Genomic DNA, 12,433 nt, shown 5'->3' on the forward strand with positions numbered 1-12,433 from the left:
GCAAGGCACTCTCCTAATGCAAAGCCCTGTCCTCGTGCAAGGCCCTGTCTTAACACAAGGTCCTGTCCTCGTGCAAAGCCCCTGGCCTCGTGTAAGGGGCTGTACTCGTGCAAGGCTCTGCCCTCGTGCAGAGGCATCAGTCCTCGTGCAAGGCTGTGTCCTTCTACAAGGCTCTGTCCTTGTGCAAGGTCCTGTCCTCGTGCAAGGCCCTGTCCTAACACAAGGTCCTGTCCTCGTGCAAAGCCCCTGTCCTCGTGCAAGGGGCTGTACTCGTGCAAGGCTCTGTCCTTGTGCAAAGCACCAGTCCTCGTGCAAGGCTGTGGCCTTCTACAAGGCTCTGTCCTCATGCAAGGTCCTGTACTCGTGCAAGGCCCTGTCCTAACCCAAGGTCCTGTCCTCGTGCAAAGCCCCTGTCCTCGTGTAAGGGGCTGTACTCGTGCAAGGCACCAGCCTAGTGCAAGGCACTCTCCTAATGCAAAGCCCTGTCCTCGTGCAAGGCTCTGTCTTAACACAAGGTCCTGTCCTCGTGCAAAGCCCTGGCCTCGTGCAAGGCTCTGTCCTTATGTAAGGGGCTGTCCTTGTGCAAAGCACCAGCCTAGTGCAAGGCCCTCACCTAATGCAAGGCCTTGTCCTCGTGCAAGACCCTGTCCTCGTGCAAGACCCTGTCCTCGTGCAAGGCTCTGCCCTTGTGCAAGGGTCTATCCTCGTGTAATGGCCTGTCCTCGTGCAAGGCCCTGTCGTAACACAAGGTCCTGACCTCGTGCAAAGCTCTGTCCTCGTGCAAGGCCCTGCCCTCGTGCGAGCCCCGTGCCCCCCCCCGGCGCCCCCCAAGCCCTACCTGCTCCCAGCTGATCTCCTTCGTCTCCTGGCAGCAGCAGGGGAGGAAGGGGAGAGGCGTCAGCGGGGCCCTGCCCCCCCCGCCCCCCCCCCCCGCCCCCAATCAGGCCCCCCACCCCCCATCCTCGTGCGTTGCACGCCGGCGCACACTCACTGGCTTGGTGGTGGCCGTCAGCGACTCCATCTCCTCGTGCGTCATCCACACGTTGCCCGTGGACTGCGGGGGGGGGGGGCATCAAGGGGTGGGGGGCGGTCAGGGCACGGAGAGGCCCCGTGCAAGGCCCTCGTGCAAGGCCGTGCAAGGTCCCCGTGGGAAATCAGCTAAGACCCCCGTGCAAGGCTCTCGTGCAAGGTCCCCATGCAAGGCAGCGCAAGGTCCGCGTGCAAGGTCCTCGTGCAAAGTTGTGCAAGGTCCCCATGCAAGGCAGTGCAAGGTCCGCGTGCACGATTCCTGTACAATGCAGTGCAAAACCCCCTTGTGCAAGGCTGTGCAAGGTCCTCGTGCAAGGAGGTGCAAGGTCCTCGCGCAAGGAGGTGCAAGGTCCCTGTGCAAGGCAGTGCCAAGCCCCCCGTGCGAGGCAGTGCCGAGCACCCCGTGCAAGCTCCCCGTACAAGCTCCTTGTGCAAGGCCCTCGTGTGAGGTTCCTCGTGCAAGGTCCTCGTGCAAGATCCTTGTGCAAAACAGCACAACCACTTGTGCCAGACACCCCAAAACCCCTTCACACCAATCCTCGTGGAACCACACCTTGTGCAAGCAACATCCCCACGCAGGATGTCACGAAGCTCCCGTGCAAGCTCCCCATGCAAAATCCTCGTGCAAGACCCTCGTGCGAGGTTCCTAGCGCAAGATCCTCGTGCAAAACAGCACCAGCCCTCATGCCGAGCGACACAAAACCCCTTTACACCGCGCATCGTGGCAGCAGGATGCCACGACGCTCCTCGTGCGAGCTCCCCGTGCAAGCTCCCCGTGCAAAATCCTCGTGCAAGACCCTCGTGCGAGGTTCCTCGTGCAAGATCCTCGTGCAAACCAGCCCAACCGCTTGTGCCAAGCAACACAACCCCCCCGCTTCACAGCACGCCACGTGCTCCCCGTGCGCCATCGCCGCCGTGCGGGGGGCACAACACAGCGCCCCATGCAAAGCCCTCGTGCGAGCTCCCCGTGCAAAATCCTCGTGCAAGACCCTCGTGCGAGGTTCCTAGCGCAAGATCCTTGTGCAAACCAACCCAACCACTTATGCCAAGCAACGCAACCCCCCCAGCTTCACACCACACCACGCGCTCCCCAAGCGCCATCGCCGCCGCCGCGCAGAGCCCTCGTGCGAGCTCCCCGTGCAAAATCCTCGTGCGAGACCCTCATGCGAAGCCCCCTGGTGAGCTCACCGTGCGCGAGGAGGCGGGGGCCGAGGGGCTGGTGAGCGACACCATCTCCTGGATGGCCAGGCGCAGCTTGAGGCGGTGCAGGGGGTTGCTGATGCCCAGCTCGCGCTGGATCTCCGTGTCCGACAGGTTGGCCATCACCGCCCCGCTGCGCACGTTGGCCCGGCAGGCGGCCACGTACCAGGCCGGCATCCCCACCCACAGCTGGGGGGGGGGCGGGGGTCAGTGCCGTGATGCCTGACACCCCCCGTACCCCCCCCCAGGAACGCCAGCACCCATGGGTGCCGGCACCCGGAGTATGGTGACCACCGTCCATGCGTGGTGGCACCCGATGAATGGGTTATTCACACCAGAATAACCCAAAACATGGGGGGGGCACCTAAAAAATGGGTTCTACCACCCCAAGAACACCCCCACCCATGGGTGCCGGCACCCAATGCATTGGTCACCAACCCCAGAACGCTCGCACCCATGGGTGCTGGCACCCAGCGTATGGGTGACCATCATCAAAAGGTCCCCATCTGGTTTGGGGTCACCGATGTGTGGGTTATCCCCCTAAAAATACCTCAAAACATGGGTGGGGGCACCCAAAATATGGGTTATCCCCCCCCAGAACGCCCCCACCCATGGGTGCTGGCACCCGGAGTATGGTGACCACCGTCCATGCGTGGTGGCACCCAATGAGTGGGTTATTCACCCCTAGATTACCCCAAAACATGGGTGGGGGCACCCAAAATATGGGCTCTACCACCCCAAGAACACCCCCACCCATGGGTGCCTGGCACCCAATGCATTGGTCACCAACCCCAGAACACTAGCACCCATGGGTGCTGGCACCCGGAGTATGGGTGACCACCATCAGAAGGTTCCCATATGCGTTTGGGGTCACCAATGAGAGGGTTATTCCCCCCAGAATACCCCAAAACATGGGTGGGGGCACCCAAAAATTGGGTTATACCCCCCAAGAACAGCCCCCACCCATGGGTGCTGGCACCCAATGCCATGGGTGACCAAACCCAGAATGCCCGCACCCATGCGTGCTGGCACCCGATGAGTGGGTTATACCCCTAGGATACCCCAAAACATGCGTGGTGGCACCCAATGAGTGGGTTATTCACCCCAAGAACACCCCAAAACATGGGTGCTGGCACCCAAAAATGGGCTCACCTAACCCCCCCCAGAACACCCCCACCCATGGGTGCCGGCACCCAACATATGGGTGACCACCACCAAAAGGTCCCCATCTGGTTTGGGGTCACCAATGAGAGGGTTATCCCCCCCAGAATACCCCAAAAAATGGGTGGGGGCACCCAAAATATGGGTTATCCCCCCCCAGAACGCCCCCACCCATGGGTGCTGGCACCCAATGCATTGGTCACCAACCCCAGAATGCCCGCACCCATGGGTGCTGGCACCCGATGAGTGGGTTGACCACCATCAAAAGGTCCCCAAATCATGGTTTGGGGTCACCTAAAAATGAGAGGCTCTATCCCCCCCAGAATACCCCAAAACATGGGTGGGGGCACCCAAAATATGCGTTATCACCAACCCCAGAACGCCCCCACCCATGGGTGCTGACACCCGGAGTATGGGTGACCACCGTCCATGCGTGGTGGCACCCGATGAGTGGGTTATACCCCCTAAAATACCCCAAAACATGGGGGGGGCACCCAAAAAATGGGCTCTACCACCCCAAGAACACGCCCACCCATGGGTGCTGGCACCCAATGCATTGGTCACCAACCCCGGAATGCCCGCACCCATGGGTGCTGGCACCCAAGCCATGGGTGACCACCATCCATGCGTGGGGTCACCCAATGAAGGGTTATTCACCCCAGAATACCCCAAAACATGGGTGGGGGCACCCAAAATATGGGTTATGCCCCCCAGGACTCCCCCACCCATGGGTGCTGGCACCCAACGTGTGGTTCCCCCCCCCCCGAACCCCCCCACCCAATTTTGGGGTCACCAACATGCACGTTCCCCCCTCCCCCCCAAGAACACCCCCACCCATGGGTGCCGGCACCCAAAACGTGGGTGTACCCCCCCAAATGTGGGTGACCGCCCCCAGGAGACCCCCACCCATGGGTGGGGGCACCCAAAATGTTGTTGACCCCCCCCCAAAAAAATGGGTGACCCCCCCCAGAACCCCCACACCCACTTTGGCCTCACCGACCTGCCCCTTACCCCCCAGAACGCCCCCACCCACCGGTGACCCCCCCCCAAAAGATGGGTGACCCCTTCCCAGGACCCCCCCCCCCCACCCATGGGTGGGGGGCACCCACGTCCCCCCCCCCCACCTCCAGCCAGGAGACCACGGTGGGCCCGTCCCAGGCGGCGAAGGGCAGCCCCTGCCGGCACGCCTCCTCCAGCAGCTCGTGCCTGGGGGGGGGGGCAGGTTTTTTTTGGGGGGGGGGCACCCAGAGACCCCCCCAGCACCCGTGACACCCCAATCTCCCCCCCCCCCCCAAATAGGTTCCTGGGAAAAAAAGCCCTAAAATGCCCCCAAATCTGCCCAAAGCCCCCCCAGACCCCCCCCAGGGAAGAATTTTGGACCCCCCCCCCAAGCCCCCCAACCCCCCCCCCAAGCCCCCCAACCCCCCCCAAGCCCCCCAAAAAACCCTAAGAGACCCCCCAGACCCCCCAAGCCCCCCAGCCCCCCAAAAAACCCTAAGAGACCCCCCCCAGACCCCCCAACCCCCCCCAAAAAGACCTCCCAAGGCCCCCCGACCCAGAACCCCCCCAAGAAACCCCCCCAGCCCCCCCAAGCCCCCAAAAAACCCTGAGACCCCCCAAGACCCCCCCCGCCCTAAAAAACACCCCCGAGAGCCCCCCAGACCCACAACCCCCCCCCAAAAAGACCTCCCAGACCCCCCCGACCCCCAAACCCCCCAAGAGACCCCCCCCAAAGCCCCCCAGACCCCAAAGCCCCCCAGACCTGGCCCCCCAAGAGCCCCCCCGAGCCTCCAGACCCCCAACCCCCCCAAAGCACCCCAAAACCTGCCCCCCCAGGTGCCCCCCAGGTTCCCCCCCCCAGGTGCCCCCCCAGGTGCCCCCCCCCAAATTGCCCCCCCAAAGCCCCCCAGCCCCCCCAAAAGACCTCCCAGCCCCCCCAGCCCCCAACCCCCCCAAATCACCCCAAAACCTGCCCCCCAAAGGTGCTCTCCCCCCCAAGGTGCCCCCCCCCAAAAGTGCCCCCCCCCCAAAAAAAGTGCCCCCCCCCAAAAAAAAGCCCCCCTCACTTTTTCTTGCTCCTGCAGATCCTTCTCCCCCGCCCCCGCCAGCTTGGCCAGCCCCAGGGCGTCCGGGGGGGGCAACTCCCTCCGAGGGGGTCCCGGCTGGGGGGGGGGGCACAAGGGACCCCTAATTATTGGGGGGGGCACCAAGGGGGGGGGGGGGGGGGTCATCGGGGGGGGGCACTAAGGGGGGGGGCCATCGGGGGCGGGTCTTAAGGGTGTTGGGGGGGCAGGGGAGGGCCCGGAGGGGTGTAAGGGGTGGTGTGGTGGGGGGGTAAAGGGGGTCCTGGGGGGTCTTTAAGGTGGGGGGGGTCCTGGGGGTCCTTAAATTGGGGGGGTCGCAGAGGGGGTCTTTAAGGTGGGGGGGTCCTGGGGGGTCCTTAAATGGGGGGTCCTGGGGGGTCTTTAAGGTGGGGGGGGGTCGCTGGGGGTCCTGGGGGGTCTTTAAATTGGGGGGGTCACTGGGGAGAGGGCCTGGGAGGGGGTCCTGGGGGGGGTCTTTAAGGTGGGGGGGTCCTGGGGGTCTTTAAATTGGGGGGTCCTGGGGGGGCCTGGGAGGGGTCCTTAAATTGGGGGGTCCTAGGGGGGGGTTTAAGGTGGGGGGTCCTGGGGGGGGTCCTGGGGGGGTCTTTAAGGTGGGGGGTCCTGGGGGGGTCCGGGGGGGGTCTTTAAGGTGGGGGGGTCTGGGGGGGTCCTTAAATTGGGGGGGTCCTGGGGGGGTCTTTAAGGTGAGAGGGGGGCCCTGGGGGGTCCTGGGGGTCTTTAAGGTGGGGGGGTCCTGGGGGGTCCTGGGGGGGGTCTTTAAGGTGGGGGGTCCTGGGGAGGGTCCTGGGGGGGGTCTTTAAGGTGGGGGGGTCCTGGGGGGTCCTTAAATTGGGGGGGGTGCTGGGGGTCCTTGGAGGGTCCTTAAATTGGGGGGGTCCTGGGGGGGGGTCTTTAAGGTGGGGGTCCTGGGGGGTCCTGGGGGGGGTCTTTAAGGTGGGGGGGTCCTGGGGAGGGTCCTGGGGGGGGGGGAGTCTTTAAGGTGGGGGGGTCCTGGGGGGGTCCTTAAATTGGGGGGGTGCTGGGGGGTCCTTGGAGGGGGGTCCTTAAATTGGGGGGGTCCTGGGGGGGGGTCTTTAAGGTGGGGGGGGTCCTGGGGGGGTCCTGGGGGGGTCTTTAAGGTGGGGGGTCCTGGGGGGTCCTGGGGGGGGTATTTAAGGTGTGGGGGGGTCCTGGGGGGTCCTTAAATGGGGGGGTGCTGGGGGGGGGTGCTGGGTGGGGGGGGTCCTGGGGGGTCCTGGGGGGGGGTATTTAAGGTGGGGGGTCCTGGGGAGGTCCTTAAATTGGGGGATGCTGGGGGGGGTCTTTAAGGTGGGGGGGTCCTGGGGAGGGTCCTGGGGGTCCTTAAATTGGGGGGGTGCTGGGGGGGGGTCTTTTAAGGTGGGGGGTCCTGGGGGGTCCTGGGGGGTCCTTAAATTGGGGGGTCCTGGGGGGGTCTTTAAGGTGGGGGTCTTGGGGGGTCCTTAAATTGGGGGTCCTGGGGGGTCTTTAAGGTGGGGGGTCCTGGGGGTCCTGGGGTCCTTAAATTGGGGGGGTCCTGGGGGGGTCTTTAAGGTGGGGGGGGGGTCTTGGGGGGGGGTCCTTAAATTGGGGGTCCTGGGGGGGGTCTTTAAGGTGGGGGGGTCCTGGGGGGTCTTTAAATTGGGGGGTCCTGGGGGGGCCTGGGAGGGGGTCCTTAAATTGGGGGGTCCTGGGGGGGGGGCTTTAAGGTGGGGGGTCCTGGGGGTCACTGGGGGGGGTCTTTAAGGTGGGGGTCCTGGGGGGTCCTGGGGGGGGGGTCTTTAAGGTGGGGGGGTCTGGGGGGGTCCGGGGGGGGGGGGGTCTTTAAGGTGGGGGGGGGTCTGGGGGTCCTTAAATTGGGGGGTCCTGGGGGGGGTCTTTAAGGTGGGGGTCCTGGGGGGTCCTGGGGGGTCTTTAAGGTGGGGGGTCCTGGGGGGTCCTGGGGGGGTATTTAAGGTGGGGGGGTCCTGGGGGTCCTGGGGGGGTCTTTAAGGTGGGGGGTCCTGGGGGGTCCTGGGGGGTCTTTAAGGTGGGGGTCCTGGGGGGTCCTGGGGGGGGTCTTTAAGGTGGGGGGGTCCTGGGGGGTCCTGGGGGGGTCTTTAAGGTGGGGGGGTCCTGGGGGGTCCTTAAATTGGGGGGTCCTGGGGGGTCTTTAAGGTGGGGGGGGTCTGGGGGGTCCTTAAATTGGGGGTCCTGGGGGGTCCTGGGGGGTCTTAAATTGGGGGGTCCTGGGGGGTCACTAAGGTGGGGGGGGTCCTTAAAATGGGGGGGGTCCCAAAATTTGGGGGGGTCCCAAAATTTGGGGGGTCGCTAAGTTGGGGGGGGTCCCCAAAGTGTTTTGGGGGGGGGGGGTCCCAGCGGGGTCCCCAGGGCGCAAACCGGGGGTGTTTGGAGCCGGGGGGGGGATTTTTTTTTTTGGGGGGGGGGGAAATTCGAGGGGGGGATTTTTTTTGGGGGGGGGGGGGGGGCTCACCGGGGGGCCGTCGCGGGGGGGGGCCCCGGGCGCCCCTTCTCCTTCTTGCCGAAGAGGCGCCCGATGGAGGACTTGATGCTCTTCTTCTTGGGGGTCTTCTGCAGCGCCTCGGGGGGGCTCGGGGCCCAGCCTTCGGGGGGGGGGGCACAGCTGTGACCCCCCACCCCAACACCCCCAGTTGCCCCCCCCCCCTCGGTTTTAACACTGCCTCCAGGGACCCCCCCCCCCAACCCCCTGGGTTTGAGCCCCCCCCCCCCCCAAGGAGGACCCCGAGACCCCCCCCCCCGCAGTGCCCCCCCCCCTCCAAAAAAATTTCCATCACCCTGTGCCCCCCCCAGTGCCCCCCCCAAATTTCCATCACCCAGTGGACCCCCCAAAGCCCCCCAGGGCCCCCCCCCAATTTTTATCACCCAGTGCCCCCCCCAAAGCCCCCCAGTGCCCCCCCCCAAATTTCCATCAACCAGTGCCCCCCCCAAAAATTTCCATCACCCTGTGCCCCCCCAGTGCCCCCCCCCCCAAAAATTTCCATCACCCAGTGCCCCCCCAAGCCCCCAGCCCCCCCGAAATTTCCATCACCCTGTGCCCCCCCCCCAAATTTCCATCACCCTGTGCCCCCCCCAGTGCCCCCCCCCCCCCCAAATTTCCATCACCCAGTGCCCTCCCCAAAGCCCCCCCCAGGGCCCCCCCCCCCAATTTTTATCACCCAGTGCCCCCCCCCAGTGCCCCCCCCCAAATTTCCATCACCCAGTGCCCCCCCCCCAAAGCCCCCCCAGGCCCCCCCAAAATTTCCATCACCCACCCCAGGGCCCCCCCCCAATTTTTATCACCCAGTGTCCCCCCCCCCAAATTTCCATCACCCTGCCCCCCCCCAAGCCCCCCCCCCCCCCCCCCCCCCCCCCCCCATTTTTTTGCCCCCCCCCCCCTCACCCCGCTCTCGCCTCGTCCAGCGCCGCCCCCCCCGCTCCAACCGGGCTGCCCGGGGGGCCGGGCTCCGGGGACCCCCCCGGCCCCTTCTCGTCCCCCCCCCCGCGGCTCCTCCTTGGGGACGGGGTTCTGGGGGGGGGGAAAATAGGGTCGGGGGGGCCCCCTCCATGGGGGTGCTCCCAGACCCCCCCCCCCCCAATTTTGACCCCCCCAATTTTTGACCCCCCCAAATTTTGACCCCCCCTCCCCAAATTTTGACCCCCCAATTTTTGATACCCCCCAATTTTTCAGCCCCCCTCCCCAAATTTTGACCCCCCCCAATTTTGCCCCCCCCCAATTTTTTGCCCCCCCCCCCACTTTTTGACCCCCCTCCCCATATTGTCCCCCCAAATTTTGCCCCCCCACTTTTGCCCCCCCTTTAACCCCCATTTCCCCTCCTATTTTTGACCCCCCCAAATTTTAACCCCCCCCCCCATTTTTACCCCCCATTTTACCCCCCATTTTTACCCCCCCAATTTTCCCCCCCCAATTTTTCCCCCCCATTTTTACCCCCCATTTTTTACCCCCCCAATTTTTACCCCCCAATTTTTACCCCCCCATTTTTACCCCCCCCATTTTTACCCCCCCCATTTTTACCCCCATTTTACCCCCCTTTTTATCCCCCCAATTTCCCCCCCCATTTTTACCCCCCATTTTTACCCCCCCAATTTTTACCCCCATTTTTACCCCCCCAATTTTTACCCCCCCATTCCCCCCCTTTTTACCCACCCCAATCTTTACCCCTCCATTCACCCCCCCACTTTTACCCCCCAATTTTTGCCCCCATTTCCCCCCCTTTTTTCCCCCCCCCATTTTTACCCCCCATTTTCCCCCCAATTTTTACCCCCATTTTTACCCCCCCATTTTTACCCCCAATTTTTACTCCCCCCATTTTTTCCCCCATTTTTTCCCCCCCAATTTTTACCCCCCATTTTTACCCCCCAATTTTTACCCCCCCATTTTTATCCCCCATTTTTACCCCCAATTTTTACCCCCCATTTTTACCCCCCCATTTTTACCCCCATTTCCCCCCCCAATTTCCCCCCATTTTTACCCCCATTTTATCCCCCCCAATTTTACCCCCATTTTTACCCCCCATTTTTACCCCCCAATTTCCCATTTTATCCCCCCCCCAATTTTACCCCCCCATTTTTACCCCCCATTTTTACCCCCCATTTCCCCCCATTTTATCCCCCCAATTTTACCCCCCATTTTTACCCCCCCATTTTTACCCCCCATTTTTACCCCCCATTTCCCCCCAATTTTTACCCCCCAATTTTTACCCCCCATTTCCCCCCCATTTTTACCCCCCCAATTTTTACTCCCCCATTTCCCCCCCCTAATTTTTACCCCCCCAATTTTTACCCCCATTTTTTACCCCCCATTTTTACCCCCCAATTTTTACCCCAATTTTTACCCCCCATTTTTACCCCCCCCATTTTTCCCCCCCCAATTTTTACCCCCCATTTTTACCCCCCATTTTTACCCCCCAATTTTTACCCCCCCATTTTCCCCCCCCAATTTTTACCCCCCATTTTTACCCCCCACTTTTACCCCCCATTTTTTACCCCCCAATTTTTACCCCCCACTTTTACCCCCATTTTTACCCCCCAATTTTTACCCCCCCCTTTTTACCCCCCCCCCCAATTTTTACCCCCATTTCCCCCCCATTTTTCCCCCCCATTTTTACCCCCCAATTTTTACCCCCCATTTTTCCCCCCCCAATTTTTACCCCCCATTTTTACCCCCCCCCCCATATTTCCCCCCAATTTTTACCCCCCCCCCCCAAATTTTTACCCCCCCCCCCCCCCCCCCCAATTTTTTTTTGGGGGGGCTCTCACCGGGGGCCGCTCCCCCTCCCTGGCGGGGCTGGGGGGGCCAGGCGGGGGGGGGTGGAGCGGCCGCTGCTGGGGGGAGGGGCTGGCCAGGGTGGAGCTGGTGAGGGAGGGGGGCAAGGAGGCGCCCCCCCCCCCGAAAACGGCCCCCCCCGCCGCCCCCCCCACCCGGCTCTCCAGCTCCTCGGCCCGCAGCTCCGTGCACTCCTTCTCCTCCTGGATCAGCCTGGGGGGGTTTTTTGGGGGGGGGGTCAGGTGGGGGGCAGCGCCCCCCCATATTCCACAGAGCCCCCCCCAACTGGAAACGACCCCCCCCATTGTAACCCTGTCCCAAAAAATGCCCCCCCCCCCAAAAAAAACCCCATAGAAACAGCCCCGTATGGGGTGCCCCTAATGGCCCCCCCCAATAAAAAAGGGGCTGGGGGGTCCTGGGGGGCCTGGGGGGTCTGGGGGGTCCTGAGGGTCTCTGCCCCCCCCCATTGTAACCCTGTCCCAAAAAATGCCCCCCCCCAAAAACCCATAGAAACAGCCCCGTATGGGGTGCCCCTAATGGCCCCCCCCCAATAAAAAGGGGCTGGGGGGTCTTTGGGGGGCTGGGGGTCTTGGGGGGCCCTGGGGGTCTCTGCCCCCCCATTGTAACCCTGTCCCAAAATGCCCCCCCCCCCAAAAAACCCATAGAGACAGCCCCCTATGGGGTGCCCCTAATGGCCCCCCCCCCCAATAAAAAAGGGGCTGGGGGGTCCTGGGGGGGGCCCTGAGGTTTGGGGGTCCTGGGGGGGGTCCCTGGGTTTTGGGGTCCCGGGGGTCTCGGGGGCGTCCCTGGGTTTTGGGGTCCTGGGGGGGTCTTGGGGGGGGGTCCCTGGGTTTTGGGGTCCTGGGGGGGTCCCTGAGATTTGGGGGTTCTGGGGGGTCTTGTGGGGGGTCCCTGAGACTTGGGGTCCCGGGGGGTCCCCTAGGTTTTGGGGTCCTGGGGTCCCTGATGGTCCCTGGGGTCTGGGGGTCCCGGGGTCTCGGGGGGGCGTCCCTGGGTTTTGGGGTCTCGGGGGGGGGTCCCTGGGTTTGGGGGTCTCGGGGGGTCTCGGGGGGGGTCCCTGAGGTTTGGGGGTCCTGGGGGGTCCCCTAGGTTTTGGGGTCCTGGGGGTCCCTGATGGTCCCTGAGATCTGGGGGTCCCGGGGGTTTTGGGTGGGGGTCCCTGGGTTTTGGGGGTCCCGGGGGTCCCCGGGTTTTGGGGTGGCTGGGGGTCTCGGGGGGGGGGCACTGACTTGATCTCCTTGTTGATGGCCTCGAGCTGTTCCTGCAGCATGAAGGCCAGCGTCTGCACGTCCGTCTGCCCGCTGGGGGACAGCGGCTCCCCGGGGCCCCCCCGGGCCCCCCCCCGCCGGCCTCGCGCTCCTCCTCGTCCGAGCCTTCGGGGGCGGGGGGAGGCGCCTCGAAAGGGGCCCCCGCTCCCACTCCGGGCCCTAGGAAAAGAAGGGGAGGGTGGGGGACAGGCACCGAGACCCCCCCCCCACTCCCCCCCCCCCCCAAATCCCCTTTTTATCCACCCCAAGCCCCCCCCCCAAAAAAAAAGCCCCCCCCGAAAAAAAGACCCCCCCCCCCAAATCCCCTTTATAGCCCCCACCCCAAAATCCACCCTAAAAAAGAAACCCCCCCACCCCCATTTTCAGCC

General features: G+C 64.0%; 1 protein-coding gene and 1 long non-coding RNA gene across 2 annotated transcripts in view; both read right to left on the reverse strand.

Annotated features, from left to right (window-relative positions):
- The window catches only part of LOC136788588 (liprin-alpha-3-like), a 37,152-nt gene that overhangs the window by 8,331 nt on the left and 16,388 nt on the right, over positions 1-12,433 (reverse strand). Inside the window, 5 exon segments of the mRNA XM_066987150.1 lie at positions 839-865; positions 992-1,054; positions 2,218-2,418; positions 4,515-4,596; positions 5,457-5,577. Of these exon segments, the coding sequence (XP_066843251.1) occupies positions 839-865; positions 992-1,054; positions 2,218-2,418; positions 4,515-4,596; positions 5,457-5,577 (494 nt within the window).
- LOC136788675 (uncharacterized) lies at positions 7,967-10,905 on the reverse strand. Its single transcript, XR_010827310.1, has 3 exons — positions 10,770-10,905; positions 8,893-9,018; positions 7,967-8,095 (listed from the first exon to the last, which is right to left on the reverse strand). It is a non-coding gene; the product is annotated as an uncharacterized lncRNA (long non-coding RNA).

The sequence above is a fragment of the Anser cygnoides genome, chromosome W, assembly GCF_040182565.1.
Source record: "Anser cygnoides isolate HZ-2024a breed goose chromosome W, Taihu_goose_T2T_genome, whole genome shotgun sequence".
NCBI classification, from domain to species: Eukaryota; Metazoa; Chordata; class Aves; order Anseriformes; family Anatidae; genus Anser; species Anser cygnoides.